The sequence below is a fragment of the Lampetra fluviatilis genome, chromosome 21 (assembly GCF_964198595.1).
Source record: "Lampetra fluviatilis chromosome 21, kcLamFluv1.1, whole genome shotgun sequence".
Classification (NCBI taxonomy): domain Eukaryota; kingdom Metazoa; phylum Chordata; class Hyperoartia; order Petromyzontiformes; family Petromyzontidae; genus Lampetra; species Lampetra fluviatilis.
The window spans coordinates 7,020,348-7,046,056 of record NC_136295.1 but is presented as its reverse complement, the minus strand read 5'-3'; the positions used below and the strand labels follow the sequence as shown (position 1 = coordinate 7,046,056).

The 25,709-nt window shown below is 52.1% G+C and overlaps 1 protein-coding gene across 1 annotated transcript; it reads left to right on the top strand.

The window, feature by feature from the left end:
- Positions 1 to 4,300: 4,300 nt before the first annotated feature.
- LOC144938184 (keratin, type II cytoskeletal 8-like) lies at positions 4,301 to 24,168 on the top strand. The gene is made up of 9 exons (XM_078865976.1): positions 4,301 to 4,800; positions 6,625 to 6,833; positions 12,311 to 12,371; positions 15,021 to 15,116; positions 16,789 to 16,953; positions 18,694 to 18,819; positions 20,047 to 20,267; positions 21,213 to 21,283; positions 22,643 to 24,168. The coding sequence occupies exons 1-9, from the start codon at positions 4,492 to 4,494 to the stop codon at positions 22,675 to 22,677; spliced, it is 1,293 nt and encodes a 430-aa protein (XP_078722102.1). The 5' UTR covers positions 4,301 to 4,491; the 3' UTR covers positions 22,678 to 24,168.
- The last annotated feature ends 1,541 nt before the right edge of the window (positions 24,169 to 25,709 follow it).

Sequence of the window (25,709 nt, the reverse complement as noted above, 5' to 3'; positions counted from 1 at the left end):
TCAAATGAGTACCTGGTGCGGTGTGTAGTCAACGTCGCCACCGGGGAGACAAAGGCGGCCGGGCGTGGTATTGGCCACCCACCCCATCGTGTGCCGTGCCAGCCTTCATAGGTGCTCGTTAACAGCACTTGCCCCTACAACCTGTCACAAACTATCCGGGGCATCTTTGTCATTGTAAGTTCTCGCACTGACCTCTGTGTAAACAGCGCACGGGGGCACGGGGAGCCGGAGCACAGGCTTCAGCCGGGCGTGGCCCCCAGGAATGTGCACACGTGGAGTGGAAAGAAACGAGGACTCCGGAATCAAACGCAGAGAGACACCGTGGAGCCCGGTTCGAGCCCTGATGACCTCTTTGGGTGACCCACGGTGGGAGGAGCGGGGAGTAGAGGGCAATTATGTGGATAGGTCAGCGCTCTGCACTATTCGGCTATAATTAATCGTCAACCCCTCCCCGCCCGTACCTCTAAAGAAGGCAACATTTTTGCAAACCAAGGTTACGATCTCATTCCAGCTGCCACCTCTTCCCCCGCAAGCCCGCCCCCGGCCACGGAAAACATTCGCACTTCACCAAACCCGCAATTGACCATCGTGGTGAAGTATGGCCAAGCAAAGCCCATAACCCACGCGGCGTGGGGAGGCCTTTCATTTGTAGCAGTGGATTGGGAACGGTGCCATTTGTGTGCGTGTGTTTTTGGTAAAACCCAGCTCAATAAATCATACTTTCGTGGATTTGTATGGCAGCCTTGTCGTCGCTATCGTTGGTTCATAGCTTGTTCTGGATGTGTTTGCCATGGTGTCATCGTTAACACGATGGACGTGCAATGCATAGCGCACTGGTTCGATTCCATCTCCCGGGCAAGTTTCTTAAATTCCCCTCCCCCCGCACGTGACCCCCTTCTCCCCACCCCTTTGTCCACCCAGGAGAATAGCTTCGTACATCAAAAGCAGTTGATCGGTTTTACGAATCAAAGCGTGGCTAGTCTCACCCCTTCCACGAAGTCCGCTCGGTGTTGGAAGAGTAGGCCAAGCACCCTCTAGACCAGGGGTCGGCAACCAAAATAACAACGTTGTCGAGTGCGGTAAAACAACTCAATATCTCAAAAGCCGCAATGCACGTGAATACGAAACGGTGGCCCCTAAATTTCGCCACGAAGGAATACTTCAAGAGCCGCCGGTTGACCAACCCCCCTGCTCTAAGATAGAGAGAGAGTATCTTGCGCAAGCGTCCCCCTCGCCGTGGAGGCCCTTCCGCGTGGCAGTTGTCTCGAGCGAGCGCTGCACCTTCGCCTCCTTTTCGTCGCACCGAGTTGCTCCCTGTTGGACAAGGACGCGGAGCGACATTTGCGTGCGCCTCGCCCGCGCGCTCAGCTTTTAATTCGCAACGCAAATACCCAAATGAGCTGTGCGAAGAAACTCTCCCTCTCGCGCAAATCTCCGCGCTTGCAACCCCCGTCCCTCCCCCCTCCGCCGCATTTCTAACCCGAGCTCGGACCCGGGCCGGGATTTCGCTTCGTGCGGCACCGTCTGACCCCCACCCCCCACCGTGCGCTCCGTCGCCTCATCTGCTATCCCTCCTCCACGCGTGTGTCGTGGTCGTAGTCGGAGCGGTTAGAGCACTGCGCTACGAAGCCGGCGGCCTGAGTTCGATTCCCGCTCGCGGCCAAAACCGGTGATGGATCATCAGCACCGGTGATGGATCATCTGCACCGGTGATGGGACTCCCCGGGGTCGACTCGGCATCGAATGAGTACCTGTGTAGTGACATGGAATTGGTCACTACGGAGCATAGCGCCGGTTGCTGGCAGGGAAGGGGATCTGCAGCTTGAAGCAGCCCTGACTGACAGCAGGCCACGTGACAGACCCGAGAGGGATCTAGGGGAAAGGTTACGGGGGGGACACGTCGAGAGCCCGCTAGTAGGTTCCAGAAGGGGGGCGTGGCGAGGCCACGCTGGGAGGATAAAAGGGGACCCCGAGCAGGAGCTCGGGGCTGTCGTTTGGAGTGGGATACTCCTCGTGGTCGTTGCTGCTGAAGATCGTCGCCATCATCGCTGTCGCCTCGTGCCTCCTTCGTCGCTGTTGTCGTCACTTGATAATTGCGCTGCTAGACGTAGTTGGCTGTCAGTGTCAGACGGCTAGCGTTGTGTGCAGGCGAGCAACCAGTGTAGAGTTGCATATAAGTGAGAGACAGAGAGTGTGTAACGGTGTAGGGTGTGCATTGTATAAAGTGTACAAAGCGTGATTGGTGTTAAATTAAAGAATTGCCTCCAAGAAGTTACGTCTCCAAGTCAGTCACTACACCTGACAAAGGCGGCCGGGCGTGGTTCTGGCCACTCACCCCCTCGTGTGCCGTGCCGGCCTTCATAGGTGCTCGCTAACAGCACTTGACCCAACAGTCTGTTAAGGCTATACGGGGGATTTATGTCTGTGTGTGTATATATATCCGTGGTACATACAGACACTGTGCGACCATGACCGTAGAGAAAGATGTGAGTATTCAATAAGCTCGCCTGCAGCTGACACGTGTGTAGGAGTGTTGCGTCGCAGTGTGGGTCGTGATGAGAGACGGCCACGGCTTAAGGCTCAAGGGGGTATTCATCCAGCAGTGGATTGATCATAGCCGATCATGATGATGATGATGGGCAAATTCATATTCCTGCAAGAACGGAAAGGTGTGTGCAGACATATTATTACCTCCACTCATAATCCACTGCTGGATGGAGGCCTTCTCCACACACCGTGTCGATCACGGTTGTGGTAGGGGCGGGGGGGGGGGGGGTGTTTGACCATACTTGACCACGCGGGTTTTGCGAAGTGAAGTGGGGGAGCCAGGGCCGCTTCAGATATGACTCGCCACTAACGTTAGTCGTGGCCGGAGAGTTAACCCGAAGTGGATGCGGTTCAGATCGAAGCGTCCAAACTTTTGCGCCTCTGCTATAGGCAACATCCACCACCTACCATCCGATGGATCAATCCGCAGTCCACGTGGATACGTATCGTGCAGGGGTGGCTTAGCACGTAGCCTATAATCCAGCCCCGTGGAGGTGAGGGTTGCTGGATCGCACACTTCTTGTGAAACTCCCTTCCACGTGGCGGTCGAGGAGGTTGCCATGTACCCTGGCTCGCCAGTGTGAACTAATCTCCATCTGTGTCCATCTGTACTGGGGTGGGGGGTAGAGTGTGGCCACCCTGTCGCGCGGTGGGTATTGCTCCGGATTCTCCGATTGCCTCCCACTTGTACAATAAACACAACTCGCAATTGAGGCTGAACACATCTTGAAATAAAACCCCAATGAAGCGACAGGAACATGCTGAAAACGAGTCGTACGACTAAGTGCGGCTCTGCCGGACGGATAAACACGTGCATGGGGTTTAGTAGAAATGGATGAGGGTGATGATGAAATATTGCTATTAAAGGCGGCCATTCATTCCACCCCGCGGCACAAATGCCCTATGAGACGTCATTCATAAAGAGCATCAACCGAAGACTCAATGAGTCGTCAGCGTGCGTCTGTAAGTTTCAATGCCACCTGTGGCTCGGAGTGCCAGAGCGAGCGTATTCAGAATGCCTGACGCGACCCGTGCCTCTCCCCCTACTCCGAGCCCCAGCTTTACCACTAACCCTACCCCTACCCTTTAACCATTACGCATAATCCCACCCCGACCCCCTATCTCTCACATCTCTGACCCGACTAAGATAACCTAATCTGAGTCCTATACCTACCTCTATCCCGAGCCCTAACCCTAAACATTAAACACCTACCCACGACAACTACCCACGTCTAAACTGCCCCTACCTCAAATTCCTACTCCCACTGCTAGAGCCTACCTATAGCCTGAGTCAAACCTGCCTGCACCCCGATCCCCTAATCCCCCGATACTATAGGCGCTGACCAACCCAGCCCTAAAGCTGAACAATGCACAGACCCCACGTTTTCGCCTTAAATGGAAGTGGTTGGGGCTCAGAACGCGAGCCGCTCACGGCGAGGAGTGCATACATCATTCAGGAGAGGTAAGGGAACACCTGAGTGACCCCCTCCCTCCCTCTCTCTCTCGCCCCGCTCCCCTACCGCCTCCATCAATCACACACTCACACGCTCACCCACCAACCCCCCCCTGGCCGCACGCCCCCGTGGGAGGAGGTGAAAGAGACGCACCACTCGCTGCTTCTCGGACCAATGGCAGGGCCCCTTCACGTGTCACTCGGGCGGTGTGTGGGGAGGGGTGGGGGGGGCCCGACACGAGCGATTTGTGGCCACCCGCCGCTTATAAAAATGTTGCGCGCAAACTCTGGCCCCGCGGTTTTGCGTTTCTCGCTGAGCCACCCACACACTCAACTCTCACACTCCACTCTGCTCACTCACCTCTCTCTATTCCCATTCAGAACCACCCGCCAGATCAATCCACCACCACCACCTCCTCCTCCTCTTGCAGCGCACGCTCAACAAGCGGTCCCGAATTTAATCGCACCCAGCCAAACACCTAAATTGACCGATGGCTTCCACGAGGTCCACCACAGTGCGCAGCAGCTCCACCAGGATCAGCGTAGGCGGCAGCGGCGGTTCGCGAGGCTTTAGCAGCGCCTCGCTGTCCGCCGGGGGCCGCTCGGGAGGGCGCAAGAGCGGCCTCTCGTCCGCCAGCTACAGGAGCGGCGGCGGCGGTTTCGGTGGCTTCTCGGCCTCATCGGCAGCGATGCTGAGCGGGCCGCCCCCGGAGATTGACCGCAGCGTCCTTCCCGTGCGCACCCAGGAGAAGGATCAGATCAAGGGCCTCAACGACCGCTTCGCGAACTTCATCGACAAGGTGAGCGGAGCGGGGTCGCACCGGGCGGGGCGCGTGCACGCCTCGCCTGATACCTGCACGTGGTGGGGATAGCACGGCACCTGTACGTGGTGGAGATAGCACGATACCTGTATAATAGCATCCGTGTTCAAGAAGAGCTCCCTACTGTGTCTCCGCATCGGTGCCGCCATGGTTTTCCAAAACAATCTCATCCAGCGGCATTTATTTAAGTAAACTGGTTGCTGCTGAGTAAACATTGGCCTGGAAAGGCAATAAGTAGTCCGATGGGAGTGAAAACAAACTTTCTTGAAGCGCCATTGTCACTTCTTAACCGTGCAGATCATAGCGGAGACTCCGTGTTGACATTCGTTACTTCACGTCGCTTGGGGGACAATAATATACCCCTCTTGGAGTCTTAGTTGGACTCTCACCTGCTTTGAGAATAGAGTCGACGCATCGATGAATGCGTTCGCAACACTGCGATGGTGGTGACGATGATGATGATGACGTTGTCGTGGGTAACTTTGGGCACGTGGCCGTCCGTCGTGTCGTGGCGACATGAATTATAAATCAAGCAGCTGGTGTTGAACCAAGAGAGGCGTGGGGGTTGCGGGAGGGGCGGACAACAATAACAAAACTTGACCGCATGTTGGGCGCTTAACCGAGGGCGGCTAATTGTGGCGGCACGATTTAGGGGTCAGATTTTGTTGGTCTCGGAGTGGCCTCCCTCGCCCACATTTTAAGCGGAGAGGCACCACGTGCACAGACAGCACGGGGCTCTCTCGCTTTTATTCCGATAGAATTTTGACCGATATTCCCAAAGCTGTCACCGCGGGGTGACCATGCGGTTCATCTCAATTTTGCATCTGTTTGCCGAACGCGTGTAAGTAAAGAAAAACGAACTCTGTATAACGTGTGGTGTGTCTATTTCTAGAAGCCTTCTGTGTAACATTATTCATATTCGATTGAAGACCCCCCCCCCCCCGCCACCACCACCCCCAGAATTGCAAAAAATCGCTTTCATCTGCACCGATTGAACAATAGTATCAGTCGTGTTCTTCCCCACGTCTATTTTTGGTCGCAACACGCGCGCACGACGTGCCCACAACGTTGCCTCCACCGACAACGAATTTGTCGTTGCGGTTAATTTCGTTTGACAGAAAGTCGCACCCCTTGAATTAAAGTATTAACCGCTGACTCCCCTCTGGCGGTCGCCGATGCGTCGACCACGTGACTACGACGGGACGGACCACCCCGCGCTGCCCGTGTGCGCTGTTGCACATTGTGTCCAGCTGGTCGATTTTTTTCCGCGTAAAATGTTTCTGTTCGTGCCACCGCGTTTGCCAATGACGCGCATTCGCGGTCGATAAGGACGATTTCGATTCCTCGTGAACTTTTCGCCAACGATCGACTGCGCCGGGCCAGTAATGGCATTGCCGACAGCGGCGGCGAGAGTGTGAGTGGGGTAGATAGGGTTGCTGGTGGTGGTGGTGGTGTGTCGTCCGAATCGTTTGAAACACCGCCCAACACTTCCCCGGTAAAGCTGCTGCCCCCGTTGAACCCGCCGTAATGTCATCCATTACAACGAAAAAGACATCGGCAATACATTAACGCTGCTACAAGACAGCAGGCAGCCTTTAAACACCCGGCAGTACCTCCTCCTCCTCCCAAGGTCTCACGCTAACCACTCGGCAACCTCACGCTGTTCACAGTCGTGACAACTCGGCTTTACCCTGCCACCGGTAGGTATCAGCGAGTCTCCAACTCGCATGCGCGTAGTAACAGCTGTCTACGATGACTCTGCAACTGCCGTCTATAATGCTGCTGCTGCTGTTGCTGTTTCAGGTGCGCTTCTTGGAGCAGCAGAACAAGGTTCTGGAGGCGCAGTGGAGGGCTCTGCACGAGCGCGGGACGGTGGTGAGCGGCCTGGACGGGCTCTTCGATGCCTACACCAGGGGCCTCAAGCAGCAGCTGGAAAGCCTGTCCAACAACAAGCTGGGCCTGCAGAACGAGCTGCAGGCCATGCAAGGACACGTGGAGGACTTCAAGACCAAGTAAGGGCCCGCGGTCCAGTGCACGCACGCACGCGCGAGGTGGGAATTGATGTGACAAGCAAATATAGTGATAGGTTTTTACCCTTTCAACTGGTACAAAAACTGACACCTTTATACAAGGCATCATGTTTGCATTAACCATTTTTGACTGCTTTTTGACTGCTTGTGTTGTGGTTATTGCAAACATGATGCCTTGTATAAAGGTGTCAGTTTTTGTACCAGTTGAAAGGGTAAAAACCTATCACTATATTTTGCCACTGGTAAAGGAGGTCTCATAGTGGGTCAAGCAAAGTTTACCTCGTGTGTGTGGTACCGGCGTTTCCATGAGCGTCATTCATTTGAAGAAAACTTGGTTGTAATAGAATATGAAAGTGCTCGATATGAAAAAAATGGGAAATTCTGTTACCCTACTCGTGCACAGAATGCATCGTATATTGTGTCAAATAAGTTCACTGTAGGACACAGTGGGTAAGTTGTATTTATGGGCTATGAAGAAGCGGCATTGCACTAAACGTCGCCTTTTAAATAGTGGCATTGGCGAGTGTGCTGAGTGTTTTTTTGTACTGTTAACAGTGTTTGCCCACCACTGCCAACGCAGCGGCATCGCCAAGTAATCTGTTTAAGGACGAGTGCTAAGTCAATAAGAGCCACGCGGGCCAAGTTCCGTTTGACCACAGTCAGTCACGGTAAAAAAAAAGTTACACGACCAATTTAAATATAAGAACAGCGCGATTAGAAAAAGTCCCGGTTGATTCTCTGCAGAGGTGGGACAAAGTCATTGTTATGCAAGTCCAAGTCGAGTCGCAAGTCATCAAATTCATGACTCGAGTCTGACTCGAGTCCAAGTCACATGACTCGAGTCCACATCTCATAGGTGGGACAAAGTCATTGTTATGCAAGTCCAAGTCGAGTCGCAAGTCATCAAATTCATGACTCGAGTCTGACTCGAGTCCAAGTCACATGACTCGAGTCCACATCTCATAGGTGGGACAAAGTCATTGTTATGCAAGTCCAAGTCGAGTCGCAAGTCATCAAATTCATGACTCGAGTCTGACTCGAGTCCAAGTCACATGACTCGAGTCCACACCTCTGATTCTCTGAACCTCTGGTGAGATGATAAAGCATCCGTCGAAAGCTTCCACGAGGCTAACAAAAAACCTTCCCTCCAAGAAGACGTTCTCGGTATTTACTTTACGGGCAGGATATGAACGCAATTATTATAGTAATAATTACTATTATGTTAAACGTGTCACGTTCACACGCACACCTGGACACTGAGCCATGCCTCTTCCCATGGCACTCACCTGTCTGCGTTTAGAGACATCAACCGAGGTGCGTAAGGCGAGATGCGGCCCTCTTGAGTAACCCAAGACGGGTGTTTGTTCAGCCCTGATCGTGAAAGCGAGAAGGGAGTGGCTCATACCAGACGGCGATCCCGCATGTTGATTCAGACGCTACTTGCATTTACTCAGCCTTGTACACTGTACAATTCTGCAAATCATCCCGGAAATAATTCACTGGTGAACGCTCGCCTCTCAAACGCCGCCGGCAGTCGCAGAGGTCGTCGATGACCATACTTCACCCAACGGTGAACAGTGGCGGGTTCGTGAGTGAGTGGGTTGTCTGACAAGCGGGGCGTCCATAACCGGTTCAAATATGATTCGCCACTTAATTATAATTTGAGCCATGGTCCTGAAAATCCAAGTCGGGCCAGCCCAGGTTCATAGCGCAGTGCGCTAACCACTGCGACACCACTCCCCGACACCTGTAAAGACCAGTGGTTCTCAACCTGGGGTGCACGCACCCCCTAGAGGTGCGAGATGCCCTTTCTGGGGGGTGCGAGACATGCCAGATTATTTTTTTTCAATATAAATAATCGAAAAAACAAATCACGCATGGGCACGTAAGTACAACTACTTTGTTTCATCAAACCCTACGTATTTATTACAAAAAATTACGATCGGGAACCAAAGGGGTGCAAGGCGGCAGTAAAGGTTGAGAGCCACTGGTATAAGCTGTATGTAACATTGCGACAAGGTACAGCAGCAACAGCAGCAAGTTTCCACTCTTGGCAGGTCCAAAGATAGCAGGGAAAGAAATTAGGAAAAGCAATAATTTCCAACAGGAAAGCCTCACTGAGTCTCGAGACTCTTTTCAAGAGGGTCCTGCATTGCGAGGAGGTAGGGGCGGAGGGGGTGGTGTTTGGCCAATCCTCTTATCAAGTATTTATTTTGGCTTGTTGTGTGGGAGGAAACTGGAGAGCCCGGAGCAAACCCAGCAGCTAAACGAGCGGATGACGCACAGAAGTATTGAATCCACTGCCAAACTTCTACCCCTTGGGGCACCTCGCTAGCGCCGGGGTGGGTGAGCCCTCGTGCGGCAGGGCGTGGTTCTCAACACAAAGAAAAGTGTTGAGAACCATCTTCTTGGTTCTTTCGGTAAAGTCACGTAGAAGGGAAGTACTAAAATAATACAAATAAAACATAATAAAATAATTCTCACGACGTTTCGGCCACAACGCAAGCAGCCGTCCTCAGGTGAAGACCAGGTCTGTCGGGGAGACACCCATTCAGACGCTGTCTCCCCGACAGACCTGGTCTTCACCTGAGGACGGCTGCTTGCGTTGTGGCCGAAACGTCGTGATAATTATTTTATTATGTTTTATTTTTATTATTTTATTACTTCTCTTCCTCATGATGACTTTATCGAAAGAACCAAGAAGATGAATCCCTGCAGTCACGAAAGCTTTAAATCGAAACTTACGGCCCGTTTGCCATTCCACTGCTGGATGAAGGCCTAAGCACACGCCATTTCAGTAATGGGGGTTATCAACCGTGCAGTTACAAAAAACATCTTAGTGTAGATGTCTGTATGTGTGGGCCTTAATAGGTGCCACTCGCTAACAGCACTCGCCCCAACAGTCTGTTAAGGCTATACAGGTGATCTCCGTCTCATGCTACTATAAGTATGTACTGTGTTTACATTTCGATTTCAAGCTTTCGTGACTGCAGGGATTCACCTTCTTGGTTCTTTCGGTAAAGTCACGTAGAAAAAAAACTAATTTTTTTATTATTTTATTATTTCCCTTCTACGTGACTTTACCGAAAGAACCAAGAAGATGAATCCCTGCAGTCACGAAAGCTTTAAATCGAAATGTTGAGAACCACTTCTGTGTTGTGGGGCAAGTGCAGCACCACGGCCGGCCGCCTTTGTCTCTCGAGCGATGGTGTTTGCACACCGCACCAGGGACTTATTTGAGGTCTGACCACCCCTCCCCCCGCCCACAACCGACGCGCACACAATGATGCCCTTAATTATTTATATCCAATTACAATCAACAGCTGTGTTTGCTATTAAAGCTACGCCGGGCGGACGCATGATGCGTTTACCCTTCGCTGACTAAACCTTGTTAATACACGGTTAAATGCATTGCCAATGTTGTAATTGCATTGTAAATGTATGTACACAGCCGGGGAGGGCACGTGCGGGAAAAGAGCACACACATCTGGTGTACGCTACTATACACCTTCGTCAATGTGATTATAACCCTTCAACCCGCACTGGTCAGACGTGGTGAAGTATGGTCAAATTGCCCCCCCCCTCCCACCACCACCACCGCCTGCACGGCATGGGAGAGAAAGGCCCCTTCAACGTGTTGGGTTAGCACTCAAATAAAATAAATGTAGCTCGATTTAACAACCCGACCACTCGGTTTAGCAAATATCTTTCCACTAAAACCGATCCATCCGTGCTGGATATCAACCACCGCACTCACTGCCAAGCTGCTGTTGCTTCCCTCCATCCCATCGTCATTTACCCCCACACCCCCCGAGCTCTCATAATAATACACAACAACAACAACAATCATACTCTTTGGGTCTTTCGGTTAAGTCACGTAGATAGAATTATTATTTTTTAATCACGACGTTTCGATCGCAACACAAGCAATCGTTTTCAGGTGAAAAAATACAGCAGGCGAACGGCCGAGGCAGGATAAATATCTTGTTTTTTCTATCTACGTGACTTTACCGAAAGACACAAAGAGTATGATGAATTCCTGCAGTCACGAAAGCTTCAAGTCAACAACAATAACCATCATCACAAGAGCCTTGGGCAAACTTTCTTTGTTGCCGCTCCGTTTGACCGGTGCGGTACTTTCTAAACCTTGTCAAAAAAACAAATAAAACGCAACGAAAACTGAATTCGCCGGATCGTTAGCAGCGGCCAGGCAATCGCTCTGCTCCTGCATCAGCTGCATAACACAGACAAAGGTCACCCATATAGGCCTTGGAATATTGTTGGGGCAAGTGCTGCGTGAACGAGACAAAGCGTACGCATTTCGATTTGAAGCTTTCGTGACTGCGGGGATGCATATTTTTGGTTCTTTCGGTAAAGTCACGTAGAAGGGAAATAATAAAATAAAAATTACATAATAAGATACAATTCTCAAGACGTTTCGGCCACAACACAAGCAGCCGTCCTCAGGTGAAGAACAGGTCTGTCGGAAAGACAGCGTCCTTCACCTGAGGACGGCTGCTTGCGTTGTGGCCGAAACGTCGTGAGAATTTTTATTATGTTTTTTTTTCTTTATTTTATTATTTCCCTTCTACGTGACGTTACCGAAAGAACCAAGATTAAGGCGCGCGCACTAAAGCACCACCACACCACCCGCCTCCTCTCTCTCTCTCACCCTACCCTTCCACAATCGGTGCCGAGTGATGAGACGCATCCACGCACAGCGGGTCGCATTCTTTGTGCGCTTACGTTGCGAGTCGTGACGATCGGCGAGTGTTTATGCGGGACACCCCCATGCTTGCCAACACCAGCGTTGCCCTCTCCCCCCCCCCGCACCTACGATCAGCACGGTTGGCTCCGTGCGGCGCGGGTGAAGTTCAACAGCAACGCGTGGGCATAGCGCGCCGCGCTCACGGCCTACCCTAGGTCGACTCAGCCTCAAATGAGTATCCTGGTGCGGTGTGTAAACATCGCCACTGGGGAGACAAAGGCGGTCGGGCGTGGTGCTGGCCACCCACCCCCTCGTGTACCGTTCCAGCCTCGCTAACAGCACTTGCCCCTACAGTCTGTAAAGGCTATACGGGGGATCTTTGTCTTTGTTGTTTTTTGTTAGTGTGAGTGTCATAGGTGTAACTCTCGCAGACAGCACTTGCCCCAACAGTCTGTTCAATGCTTTTGGGGGGTGTGGGGTGTAGCTGGCGGGATATTTGTCTTTTGTCATACATCTGGGCCCGTCCCGTGACCTCCTGCCAAGCGAGCGCTTCGAGACACTTCAAAGTGCACCTCCCCTGGCACTGACGTCAACCGCCGCTGAAGGGGCGAGTCGCACCTGTTGCTGGTGACGTGGAGCGGGAGAGGGTTGGTGGGTTGCTCAGCGTTTCCATCGCCCATTGTGTCTGTCGTAGGTTCCATCGCCTAATTTGTCCATCGTCGTTTCTATTTGCCCATTGTGTCCGTCGCAGGTACGAGGAGGAAATCAACACTCGCACTGAGCGGGAGAACGAGTTCGTGGTCGTCAAGAAGGTGAGTTGCACCGGGAGCCTCTGTCGCACTCCCCATGTTCCGTCTGTAGGTACATTCATGTATGCACAGTTGGCACGGTAGGGGGGTAGGGTAGGGGGGGGGGGCACAGGCGGGCGCATCTGCCGGTCATCTCAGTCGGTCAACCCATGATGACACCTGGCGTATGTCCATGGACCTCCTGTCAGCGAGCCTTCGACACTTTCACGTGGTAGCCTCAAAGTGCACCTTGCCTGGCACAGGCGCCGTGGTGACGTCGCCGTCACTTAGTGGCGGAATGGCGGTCATTGGTATCGGTCTTCACGGCACATGCCGAGAAAATAATTGCAGCGCTGCACCTTTACCTAATTTAAATATTTATTTAATGTGCCATGGCTAAATCCCTCTGAACGTGCCCGGTTATCGTCAGAAGTCAAGTAGGTTTTGATCCCGGTTGGTGCTTTAATGGGCTGCGAGGCGTGGCAAAGGGAGATCGGCGGTGCTGAGTGTCACCCCCTCGTGCCCAGCGTGGTTGCTGGGTTTTCTCCACGTGTTCTCCACTCTCTCGCCCCCACCCCCCACGATGCCGAACGACTAATGACATTCAGTTTGGCCAAACAGCCCAATGTAGCACGATGCCCTCCTTGAAATAGTCCCGAGACTCAGGCTTCCCTGGGTAAACAAAGGGCATTACTTGGTGAGATAACAAAACAATATATATCGTTTAGTTTCATTCGTATATATTTTTGAAGTGATTTGTTCACTTTTCACATTCTTCGCACTCCTATCGTGCTTTTGTTTGTTGTTTTGTTGTTGGAACGTTCTGACCTGCTCCTACTGGACATCTGTAGAAAAGAGCTTTACAGCTCATGGGATTCCTCCAGTATAAAACAAATATTCATAACGATCTTTATTACCACAGAGCCCTAAATTCTATCTCGTTCATCCATCCCTCCCATACTCCATACCAGGCAATCTATCACCCTGGCCTTGCCCGGACTCACCTCCCACACGACGTATCTCACGGCCTGCACTTAACCACACACATAACGCAGTAGGGATTGGAATTCGGCGCACTGCTCAGTGTTAACCGCCTGTCGCTTTGCTACGTGGGACGTTTGGTGCTTTGATCGTGGACACGCATCGGCCACACGGTGGGGGGGGGGCGGCAATGGCACAGAAAGTTAAAGTTAAAGGAAATTTGCGTTCACATTTTATTCGGAGTATTTGGAATGCTTTAAATTTCCACATGATAGGCAAATTCGTTGAGGCATCATTTGTGACCAGGTCGCTTCTGAAGAAGAAGCTAATAGCTCAGAGGGCCTTACCTAGTAAAATACAATTTTAGATTAATTTGTAGATATTTCTTTTGTGATTTGCTTACGTTTCCTCTACTTTTCACTCTTATCGTGTTTTTTTTATTGTTTGTTGTAACGTTCTGACCCGCCCCGACTGGACATCAGTGAAGAAGAGCTTTACAGCTCACCGAATTCCTCAAGTATTAAAAAAAATTGCAATTCTGATAACGGGGTTTTTTTTTCCTGCTCAGATTAACGAGAACACGCCGCAAAAAAATACGTGGCTTACACGATCATTTCTCAGGGTGGGAGTCGCAGGGTAAAGACCCACGACTAAGCCACCCACCCTGTGCCGAGGTAGCGTCTTTGGCATGGGCCGTAGCACAATGAATGGAATGAGGGCCCCTGTCCAATTCTGCCACCCCCCCACCCACCGCGCCCTCCCCGCCCTCTGCATTGCCTGGCGACTGGGAATCCCCTCCCACCCATTGCACCGCCTGCACTCTGGGTAGCTCCGACAATGGCTCAGATTCTCGCCGTTTATTTTTTTTGTGGGGCGCAGCTAGGCTGGAGTAGGTGGCTCGTGACCGCAGCGGTCGTGGGAGTAGTCTTAGTATTAGCAGAAGAAGCCACGGCGAGAGGTACTAAGATGTGCTCGCCGCACCATGACTGACCCGGCTGGAATCAAGCCCCCGGTGTAAACCACAGCTCCCACCGGTCAATTGCGAACTGTTGCCGTTCCTAACGACGCACACAGCCACGTGTAAAGAACGCACAACAACAACAACAACAAAAACAACAACAACAAAAACAACAACAAAAACCCATCAACAGTTCCTAGAAACTGCATTGTGGTCTAGTAGTAGGTTTTTACCCTTTTAAACTGGTACAAAACTGACACCTTTATTCAAGGCATCATGTTTGCAATAACCACAACACAAGTAGTAAACAAACATGATGCCTTGAATAAAGGTGTCAGTTTTGTACCAGTTTAAAAGGGTAAAAACCTACTACTATATTTTGCCACTGGTAAAAGAGATCTCATAGTGCATTGTGGTCCTCTTGTCTGAGGACACAATCAGCATACGTTTGAATGAGAGTAGCCCACTGACAGGCAGCAGCGATACAGACGCGGATAACTGCAGACCGGTTTCGTCCTCATTAAGTCTCATCGGCACAGTATAGTCACGAGTGCTCACTGCTGCAAAGTCCGCCTCTGGAAACCATGCGTGTGGAGTCCCCACTGACACACTGTGGGCTTCGTGTCCTTTGGTTCTTTCGGTAAAGTCACGTGTTCGTGTTGGCTGCTGCCGCTGCTTCTCTTGGTCGGTGGGGAGAGTCTAACCGAGGCTTGGTCTTCGATGGGGGTGGGTAGGATGTGGACGACGCATTCCTCAACAAGGTGGAGCTGGAGGCGAAGCTGGAGGCTCTGCAGGACGAGATCGAATTCCTCAAGAAGATCTTCACAGAGGTCAGTGGCATTTGACCTCCGCGAGTGGGAGTGTGTGCGCATGTCAGTGTACGTGATTCATTGAGTCGGCGAGCGAGCGAGATAGTGAGCGAGTGAGCGAGCGCTTAAGTGGGTGGGCGAGTGAGTCGGTGAGTGAGTGGGTCAGAGAGTGAGTGAGTCAATGAGCTATTGGGGCAAACCAGTGGGTGAGTGAGCGTGTAAGCGTGTGACAAACGGGTGATAGAGTGACTGAGCGAGCGAGTCATTGAGTCTGTGAGCGGTAAAGCGGTGGGGCGAATGTGCCAGTGAGCAGTGCCAGATTTTCCTAGTAGCAAAAGTAGCTACATAAACTACGGGCCCCGTACTTTCAAATGCCCCGCGCTAAATGCTTTCCAGCTCTCAATTCCGGTTCAGTGATTTTCCACTTGTTCTATTACTATAGTACTATACTGCCTTCAGCTTTTACGAACGACTGGGTGTTTAAGGTTAGCGATTTGTGTATTATCTGGCTGTATAGCAAATGAAAAAATACAATTACTTTACTATCCAAGTAAGAAAATATGTGGTTCAATATTTATTCACTTATTTACTTTTAGGGCCCCCTTATAACAATTGCCACAGGCCCCGCACTAGCTTACTCACTGCCAGTGAGTGAGTGGGAGTAAGAAAGAAAGAGTCGTCGATTCGGTGAGCTAAGACAGACATCGAGCGAGCATGCGCACTTGCGAACGAACGCGTACACCGGAACAGGGCAATGAGAGTTGGCGAGTGAGCCGTGACCACGTGACCACAATGGGTCCAGAGCTGGGATTAAACGAAATCGCCCCAACTGGTCAAGCGAGATTTTTTGTGTTGAGCCGATTTTAAATACTCTTCGAGAGAAACAGAAACCGTACAATAGACGTGGTAAATATATATAAAACAGAAACCGTACAATAGACGTGGTAAATATATATATATAAAACGAGACAAATACATCCATTTCGAAATATAATCCACGCTGCACCCTCAATCTCGTGCGTGTGTGTGGGCGGGAGTGCATTGTCACCTGCCTGATGGACACGCGTCCAACTATTGAGGAATGGGGCGCGTGTGAGGTCCCTTGCATGCTTTTGGGATTTGGTTTATTGTCCTTCCCCGCACCTCCGACGAGCAAGGTTGGCTACGTACGGCGCGAAAGAAGTTCAATATCCATACGTGCATAATACAAACGCGAGGCTAGTGCTGGTTTAAACACGTGGAGGAGGCGAGGTGTGGAAAGGCTGCACCATGTCTCCTGCGTCCAAATCACACGTCCGGGAAAGAGGTTGCCGATGCTCTCGGAAAGCCCCGCTCCCAAAAGTTGCCAGCTATGATCGTGGGGGGCGGCGGTGGGGGGGGTTCTTCGTCCGCACCGCTTTAAGCACTCCCTGGCGTCGTCGTGTTCCGCCGACGCGAAGGGGGCAACGGACGGAGCCACCTGAGTGGTGAGACATCGGGTGCCACGCCACCAACTCCACCGCGATCTTTAAATCTCGCACAAAACGCACACAGAGGCAAAGATTCACCCCCCCCCCCCCCCCCCGCGTAGCCTGAACCGACTTGACTGCGAAGTCCGGGCACGGCGCACGAGGGGTACGAGCGCATGCACGTGCACCTGTTGACTCAGTGCCCGTTGTTTGTTTGTTTGTTGTTTGTTGTTGTGACGGAGCAGGAGCTGCGCCAGCTGGAGTCGCAGATCCAGGACACGATCCTGACGGTGGAGATCGACACGAGCCGCAACCTGGACGTGGATGGCCTCATTGCCGACGTGCGCGCCCAGTACGAGGCCATCGCCGCCAAGAGCAAGGCCGAGTCGGACGCCTTCTACAGGAGCAAGGCACGCGGCTAGCGCACACCGCGCCCCCCTCGCTCGCTCGCTCGCTCCCTGCAGGCAGGCAGCGCAGCAGAAACAGCAGCGGCAGCAGCAGCAAGCAACAGCAAACAACAGCTAGCAACAGCTAGCCAGCGGTAGCAGTAAGAGCAGCATCGACAGCAGCACCAGCAGTAGAAACAGAAGCACTAGCAGCAACAGCCAACAGCAGTAACAGCAGCAGCAGTGGCAGCAGCAGCAGCAACAGCAAAAATAGCTGCAACAGCAGCACTTACAGCAGCAGTAGCAACAGCCGCAACAGCAAAAATAGCAGCAACAGCAGCACTTACAGCAGCAGTAGCAGCAACAGCAAAAATAGCAGCAACAGCAGCACTTGCAGCAGTAGCAGCAACAGCAAAAATAGCTGCAACAGCAGCACTTGCAGCAGTAGCAGCAGCAGCAACAGCAAAAATAGCTGCAACAGCAGCACTTGCAGCAGTAGCAGCAGCAGCAAAAATAGCTGCAACAGCAGCACTTGCAGCAGTAGCAGCAACAGCAAAAATAGCTGCAGCAGTAGCAGCAACAGCCAACAGCAGTAACAGCAGCAGCAGTGGCAGCGGCAGCAACAGCAAAAATAGCTGCAATAGCAGCAGTAGCAGCAGTAGCAGCAACAAAAAAGCAACTTCGCGAGCATTATCTGTGACATTGCCTGATCATGTTTATTATTGTATAGTGAGTCGTAGGCAGAGAGTAACAGGAAGGCTTCGAGCTTCGGTATCGGGGCAGGGAGCCGGCAGCACAGATGGCAGGGTGGAAGGGAGTTCCTGGCTATGGTTGGCAGCAGACGACATTCATTTCCTGTGAGAGTGTCCACGGCAAGGAAGCGATGGCATTCAGTGACTTGCTTACCTTTCTTATACTTTGTACACCGATCGTTTTCGTGTATTTTTGGTTGTTGGAATTTTCTGACCCGCCCCGGCTGGACATCCGCGAAAAAGGGCGTCATAGCTCATCGGATTTTCCAAGGATATTTGGAAGCCACTGGAGCTATGCACTTTAAAATCGAGATTGATAACGCATTTCTTTACAACTTCTTTTTGTGTTTAGTTTGTTGTCCTTCTCCCGCACCTCTGATTAGCATGATTGGCTACGTACAATGCGAAAGAAGTTCAACAAACATACAAATATTCTGATTCTGACATCAGCCCGCGCCCAGGTGCTCGATGGGGTGTTGCATTGCAGGACGGTGGGAGATGATGACGCCCGAGTGAGGCTTACAATCATGAATTACAATGATGTTGAAAGTGTCTAAATTTGCACACTCATCTCAAAATAATGTGTGTGTCACAACCGTATGGGAAGCGGTAGTGCAGCGGTGAGCGTGCTGCACTGCAAACCCGGTGTCCCGAGTTCAATTCCTGCTCACGGCCAACACTGGTGACGATTATCTGAACCGGCCTTGGGCCTCCCCTAGGTCGACTCCGCTTCAAAGGAGTACCTCGTGCGGTGTGTAAACATCGCCACTGGGGAGACAAAGGCGGCCGGGCGTGGTGCTCACCACCCATCCCCTTCGTGTGCCGTGGCAGCCTTCATCGGTGCCACTCGCCAACGTCACAACTTAATTCTAGATTTGAACTTTTCGTGACTGCAAGGGTCCATACTCTTGTTTTTTTTCGAGACTTTACCGAAAAAACGTCACAACTCTTAACGTCCGTTCGTTTGTAACCACGCGTCTCGCCCCGGCCCGCCTCCTCTCCGCCGCCGTAGTTTGCCGACCTGAACGCGATGTCCGGCAAGGGCGACGACGACCTCCGCCAGAGCAGGAGCGAGATCGCAGACATCAACCGGCAGGTCCAGCGCATCAAGGCCGAGATCGAGGCCCTCAAGAAGCAGGTGCGTGTCGCGACGGAGCACTGGCCGGCCTCCGGCGTTGCCCGCAGACGGCCGCCTCTTTCCGCCACCCCGGGTTGCACCGCGGCGTTGTTCGGTATCCGACGTTTAAAGCCCTGCACGTGGCTGGGAAGGTCGTTCGCGGACTGCGGACTCGAATTGGGTTACCGGCAGAGCTCCCGCCACGTGGACGAAATTGCCGGGGCGCCGTGTCGCAGGACGCGCCGCGGCGCAACCCAAAAACAAGTCGGGCAGCTGTGTGGTTCTTTCTGGATTCACACCGGCTGATAGATTGTAAATGTTGTGGCTTTGCTCTCCAACACACCGGTGTGCTGTACTAGCAAAGAATTGGCACGTTCTGTTTACGTGACAAACCTTACTAGTTGGCTGTGTCGGGTGGTGGTGGGTTTAACGACACATTTATATATTTAAGCGATCTAACCCAAAAAAACCTGCATCATGGAGATATATATGTATACAATTATTTATGCCTATTATTACTCAATACGCCCAATGTTATCGCAGCTCAGAAGTTAAGCAGACTTGAGCCTGGGATGGGTGAACATCAGGGCTTGCTAGTAGTGCTGAGGGTGACCTCTTCGTACGTGTGGCGGGTTTCTCCAGATTATCTGGTTTTCCTTCGACATTAAGCTGCACAAATGATGTTGACCAAACGTGTCAATCCGGGACCATCCAGATAAAAAAAAACACATATTCATAAAAAAATGTATATAAACTACTTAACTAACTAAACTAAACTTCTTATTTCACCAGGTAAGGCCCACTGATCTACATAGCTAGTTCTCAGAAGTGACCTGGCCACAAATGATAGCCCAACGAAGTGGCTTATCACGTGGAAATGTATAGCAGCCAAATATTAATTAGTGCCTGTTGATTCTAAATGTGGAGGGAAAAACCGGAGGGCTTGGAGAAAAATCCACGCGACCACGGGGAGAGAGACACGCAAACTCAAAATATGCAGGCGTCAGGGTCGGGATCGAACCCACGATCTCCCGTATACCAGGCGAGGCAACTGGCATCTCGCCACCGTCCATATTCTTGAGACTCAGCGAGGAAATTCCCGGGTCAACACATTCAAAGTAAATAGTTTCGTTCGCGTTTAGGAATCGTTTGTGCTTCCAGCCCACCCAGTAGGCAACACTCGTCGCACTTTGAAAGCCAAACTAACGACCGGCGATGATGCCCTCTTTGCGCGTTTCGTCGACGCAGCGCGCCCAGCTGGAGGCGGCCATCGCCGAGGCGGAGGGCCGCGGGGAGCTTGCCATCAAGGAGGCCAAGGAGAGCATCGCCCGCCTGGAGGAAGAGCTGCACCAGGCCAAGCAGGACATGGCCAAGCACGTGCACGAGTACCAGGAGCTCATGAACGTCAAGCTGGCTCTGGACATCGAGATCGCCACCTACCGCAAGCTGCTGGAGGGAGAGGAGTCCAGGTGCGTGTGTTGTCTGTGCATGTGCGTTGTCTGTGCGCGTGCGTTGTCTGTGCACGTGCGTTGTCTGTGCACGTGCGTTGTCTGTGCATGTGCGTTGTCTGTGCGCGTGTGTTGTCTGTGTGCGTGTGGCTTAAGGCGGCCGGGCGTGGTGCTGGCCACCCACCCCCTCGTGTGCCGTGCCGGCCTTCATATGTGCTACTCGCTGACAGCACTTGCCCCAAAAAGTATGTTAAAGGCTATACGGGGAACCTTTTATATTTGTGGGTTTTCTAGATCCCATGATGGGAACTTCTGTGCCTGCCTACGATCCATTCTGGGTTTCACCAGACTTGATTGTGCGAGGAGCAAACAGTTCCGTAATAGATCTGGACACAGTCCCAACGGTGAGGTCATTCGGCAGGCGAGGCTACGTCTGTCTGGGTTATGTAGCCCGCATGACCACCAACTGCATGCCCAAGCAGCATTTGCTTGGCGGGATAGAGGGGCTAAACGAGTGCAGAATGGGCTCCAAATATACAGCAGGCGTCAGGGTTGGAATCGAACCCACGACCTCCTGCATACCAGGCGAGGTGTAACAATATAACAATAGGTGTTACCCTTTCTGGAAATAAAACCGGTTCTGTTTTTTGTTTACCTCTGGCTGCAATAAGTCCTCGCCCCTGCAGCACTAGGCTAAACTGGGCAGATAAAAACAATAAACCAAAACGACTACTGTTGGCCAAACATGCCAGTGCTGAAACTTGAACTGCAAATTACTCACTTGGGATCACACACAGTGGCGGCAGCAGCAGCAACATCGCCCTCCAACTCCAAAAAACACATTGCACGGCCATCATGAAAAAGACTCGCGAATGACCAAGGCTCTCCGGGACAAACAGGCGTAATAATACATCATAAGCAATGTGTGTGTACGTGTGTGTGTGTGTGTGTTGGTGTTTTCCACAGGCTGCAGAATGTGACTGCTGGGATGGCCAACCTGGGTGGCATGGGAGGATATGGAGGCTACAGTGTCTCAAGTAAGCCACAGGACCCCCCCCCCCCGACCCCTCCCCTCCACCCCTCCTTCATACAACTTCATAAACTTACACTGCGCAGCGAAACACAAATGTAAGGTAAATATCACTACATTTTCCTTTGTATGTCCAGTACATAGAGGGCAAAGGTAACTGCATCTCAAACGCGGCGATCCGACGCGTTTTCAGGTCGTCGTTGGGCAACGATGTCCGACGTTTTGCTCCACGCCCTGGAGGAGCTTCCTTTTAGGGACTGAGTTCATCTTGTCCAGCTCCTCCAGGAGCCGAATTCGATTCCTGCCAGAGGGCTCCCCGGCATGCCGAGTGAAACGTCGGACATGCCCAAGCAACACGCGGTGCAAAGGGGAAAAAATGCATCCGCGAGTTGCACGTCACAACCGCGGAAACCCGGCGCTCGCTGCAGTTCAAAAACGCCAGCACAATCAGGCAGGGACACAAAAACTAACGCAGGACACAAACCAAACGAGAATGGAGAGATGTTTTGTTGAAGGCAAGTTGAGATATAGCATCATAACACGTGCTGCGTCTTTCTGTGCTGAACAGAATCGGTGGCAAACCATCCATGTGATTGCAGCAACGATCAAAGCATGCACTGGGGCTGAAGAGGACATTAGAGATTGGCTGTCTTGCTGACAATTGTTTTTTTTGCGTTAGCCCGCTACTTAAAGATCCGACCAAATTTGTGAGGTCAAGACCCTCCACCACCCGACGCAGCCAAATAAATTAAATATAATTGTCGCGTGGTGCCGTTTGTTCTTGCTTGGGCTCGCTCACCCATCACCGGTGGGTTCAAGAGCGATGCTCGCAGCCAAATGTCGGAGTTAAAATACGCGATGTTTGGCTTTAAACTACGGCAAGCATCATCAAGACACGATCCAGGAATATCGACACGCATCTGGTCAGATCAGTACCGTCGCCTAAAACACAACAAAGAGAAAGATCCCCCGTATAGCCTGTACAGACTGTTGGGGCAAGTGCTGTTAGCGAGTAGCACCTAATGAAGGCCGGCATGGCACGTGAGGAGGTGGGTGGCCAGAACCACGCCCAGCTGCCTTTGTCTCCCCAGTGAAGATGTTCACTACACACCGCAGGTAATTATTTGAGGCCGAGTCTACCTAAGGGAGGACCACGACCGGTTCAGATGATCGTCACCGCTGTTGACCATGAGCGGCAATCGAACTCCGGCTGCCGGGTTAATAGCGCAATGCGCTAACCGCTTACAATACCGCCTAAAACACACACACACACACAAAAATCAATCACCAATCATAATGCTGTCTTGCGCAAAAACCCTTACCTGTGGTCTTGCGTGCCTTGTGTCTCCGACGCGCACGCACACAGCTTCCTACGAGACGTCCAGCAAGAGAAGCTACTAATGCAGAGCCGCTCCCAACATCGCTCAACCCACCCCGAGGGCCAGCACGTGACATTGTGGCCCGCAGCCCAGGGCGGCTCGGTTCGGCAGTGTGCATTCTAACGACGCGCTCACGTCCCCTTTTCCCACGTGTCACTCGAAACCGCGTTGGGTCAGTGGTTCCCTACCTGGACCGACGGTGGTTCGCAAAGACTGTCCACGGAACTGCCGCAGGTAGAAATGATCCGGTGCTGGTGCGGCTGCGTTGGCAGTGGTGCACGAGCACAGCTAACAGCAGCAGCAGCAGCAGCTCAATGCATTCGTCAATAACACCACCGTGGCCTTAAAAATAAATATATGATAGGCGACGCTTCGGATAATGGCTATTATTGTGCCCTGAAGGGCCGTTGCCCGAAACGTCGCTAATTATATATTTTTTTGCTTGAGGTTTTTTTTTTGCTGGCAGATACAATTTTGAGTCCCTTTGAATAAAAACAGAACAGGTGTGGAACCACTGCGTTAGACGAAGTAGTTTTTTGTTTGCCGTGTCCTGAAACGTAGAAGTTGCTTTTTTTCTAAATTGTTTTGCGCGTCCAATAGAATGTGCACTGGCGACCCGCGGCTTCCCCTCTCCCTCTGGCTGGGTGGTGTGATTCGCAAATTGGCTCAAAAAAGTGAATCGGCGCTTGAGTATGTGGGGCTCTTCGGAGGTGGGTGGAAGTTCGCTTTGGTTTGGACACTGGCATCTGTAGGTCGTTTTAGTCCCGGATTTAAAGGAAAGAAAGAAATTAAATACGGTGGTGTCGGCGGTGGGGGGGGAGGGGTTTGTGGGCGAGCCTTTTAGTAATAGCCAGAATGATGCAATGGCCGGTATAGCTGTCAAAAGTGGTCGTATTTTGTTGCGGGAGGTGCTGCTCACCCCAGCCTGTCGTCCCGCGGGCGCACTTAGGGGGGGACGGGATCTGACATATATAACGACTTGCTGAGCACCAACACAGGAGCGCCCCGAGAGAGAGAAGGTACCGTCAGATCATCCGTCAGCTCGCGGTTGAACGCCATTATTGACCACTCCCGTCTAACGCAGCAAGCGTGCAACGGGGCCCTTCGTGGCAACCGCACTGCGGGGGTCCGCTTGACCGTGCATCGCCCGCGCCGGTTCAATGTCGGGTTGGCGAGGGCGCGGGAGCGTAGAAGTACGGTACAACAACGGAAAAAACCCCGCTTGCGACGCTCGACGATTATTCGGAAGCGCGGGCGGCGTACGGTGGCACTTCGCGCGTGCGCGGGGCTGGGCGGGGTGTCGGTGAGGTCACGTTGACAGCTAAGCGGTCCGCAGAATGCATTGCGAGTGGGCTGATTGGACGCACTGGAGCAGCAGCAGCAGCTCGAGCAGCGGATGTCACAGGTGGCTTTGGTCAGTGCCCACGCATTGTCGTCATGGCAGGGGTTAACCTCTCCTATACGTACTCACGTGTACCGGAAATAATAAAAGCAGCTTCGTGAATTCCCACCGCGGCGCCTGCGTCCGTCTCCGTTGATGATGAATGCGCGCGAGAGAAAGTCGACCCGTGCACACCCACCGTATACTGTCGGGCGATAGTTGCTCGGGTGATGTGTGTGTCCCGGCTTATGTTGGCGCACTGGGCGTGTGGCATTACAAACTCGATGGTAACACATTACAAGCCGTGGTGTCTATTTTCTTCAACACACTGCGCTTGCAATTCTACACAGGCTTGTGTAATTCTGAGGTTGCCGCTTCAACTCCACCCACCGATGCATCTGCCGTCAACCCCTCCCGGCTCTGTCGACCCAGCAGCATGAAGAGGTTCAGCGCAGGCCGGCAGTCGGTGGGCAGGTCCCGTGTGTTGGGGTACAGCGTGGGTGCTCGAAGACGTCTGGTCTGCGTGTAAAAGTAGCAACAACATCCCTCCTGGAGAGGCTCTCTAGAGCTCCCTCTAGCGCAGTGTTCTTCACTCATTTTCGGAATGGTAGGGAGGGGGCACTTTCGCCGATAAGACATCGTCAGTGTGAGGGCCGCCACACATTTGAAACCATTGGGGTTTGACAGCACGACGATGACGATGATGATGGGGGTGTTTACACGTGTCGTTGTGTATTTTCGGGGGCCGCACTAAAGGCCACCAGGCGCCATCAGTGGCCCGCGGGCCATGCAATGGCCCTTCCAGCAGCAGTGGCCGCGTATTTTTTTACTCAAAATTCCCCACCTTGTGGAAAACTTCACTTCCGTAACAGCAATGCATCCAACGATTACGAAATACAACGCTTGCTTCTTTTATTATTTTCAATACGTTCCGATAACATTTTTGGTTAAAGCGTAAAGCTTTTTTTTTTAACCGTGTAAAGTGCACAAGACGCTCGGGAAAAAAAATCCAGGAAACGAATCGTAATTTTATCGAACCAAGAAAATCCTCACTTGAGACCCAAGGCTCCTTTGCAGGAGTTTCCTCCATTTGGTGGTTTGCCCGATTCCTGCTGAGCAGCGTGTTGCGCGAGCCGGGGCCGGCAACCCAAAAAACAAGAAGCGCCGCTTTTTTTTGTTCGAATTCGGTGAAACAAAACAAAAAACCTCCTACAACATTTCAAGAGCCCGCAATGCACTGTGGTGAATTCGAGACGGCGGTTCACTGTTGAATAACGTGAAGCAGTCCCTCAAAGAGGCCGAACGACGCTCCGGAACTGCAGGTTGCCCGACCCCCTGCGCGCGTGGTTAATAAAAGCGATCCAAGTCTCGAGTTGACTTTGCTCAAACAGGTGGCGAGCACTGCCGAGACCAGGAGAGAGTCTCCTGTTTAGCAAGAGAGACCGGAATCACGAAAATTACCAAATGAACGCCTGGGGAAAGCAATAGAAAAAAAAAAGAAACCCCACTCCAATGCAATAGGAAATACTCAAACTCCACATGTGGCATGCCATGCCATTCTATAACCGACGGCATAGTTTTCGCAATGCATTAACACCACCTGCGCCAAACCCCACGTGGTGATGTACCTATGGGCAATAACGTTACACCAACGTGGCTAATGTCAACGAACC

Bases quoted from the DNA above. Each gene is read 5' to 3' on its own strand.
- LOC144938184 (XM_078865976.1), top strand. From the start codon at position 4,492: ATGGCTTCCACGAGGTCCACCACAGTGCGCAGCAGCTCCACCAGGATC. The intron at 12,372-15,020 runs GTGAGTTGCACC...GGGGGTGGGTAG, and splicing joins AGTTCGTGGTCGTCAAGAAG to GATGTGGACGACGCATTCCT. The intron at 18,820-20,046 runs GTGCGTGTCGCG...TCGTCGACGCAG, and splicing joins TCGAGGCCCTCAAGAAGCAG to CGCGCCCAGCTGGAGGCGGC.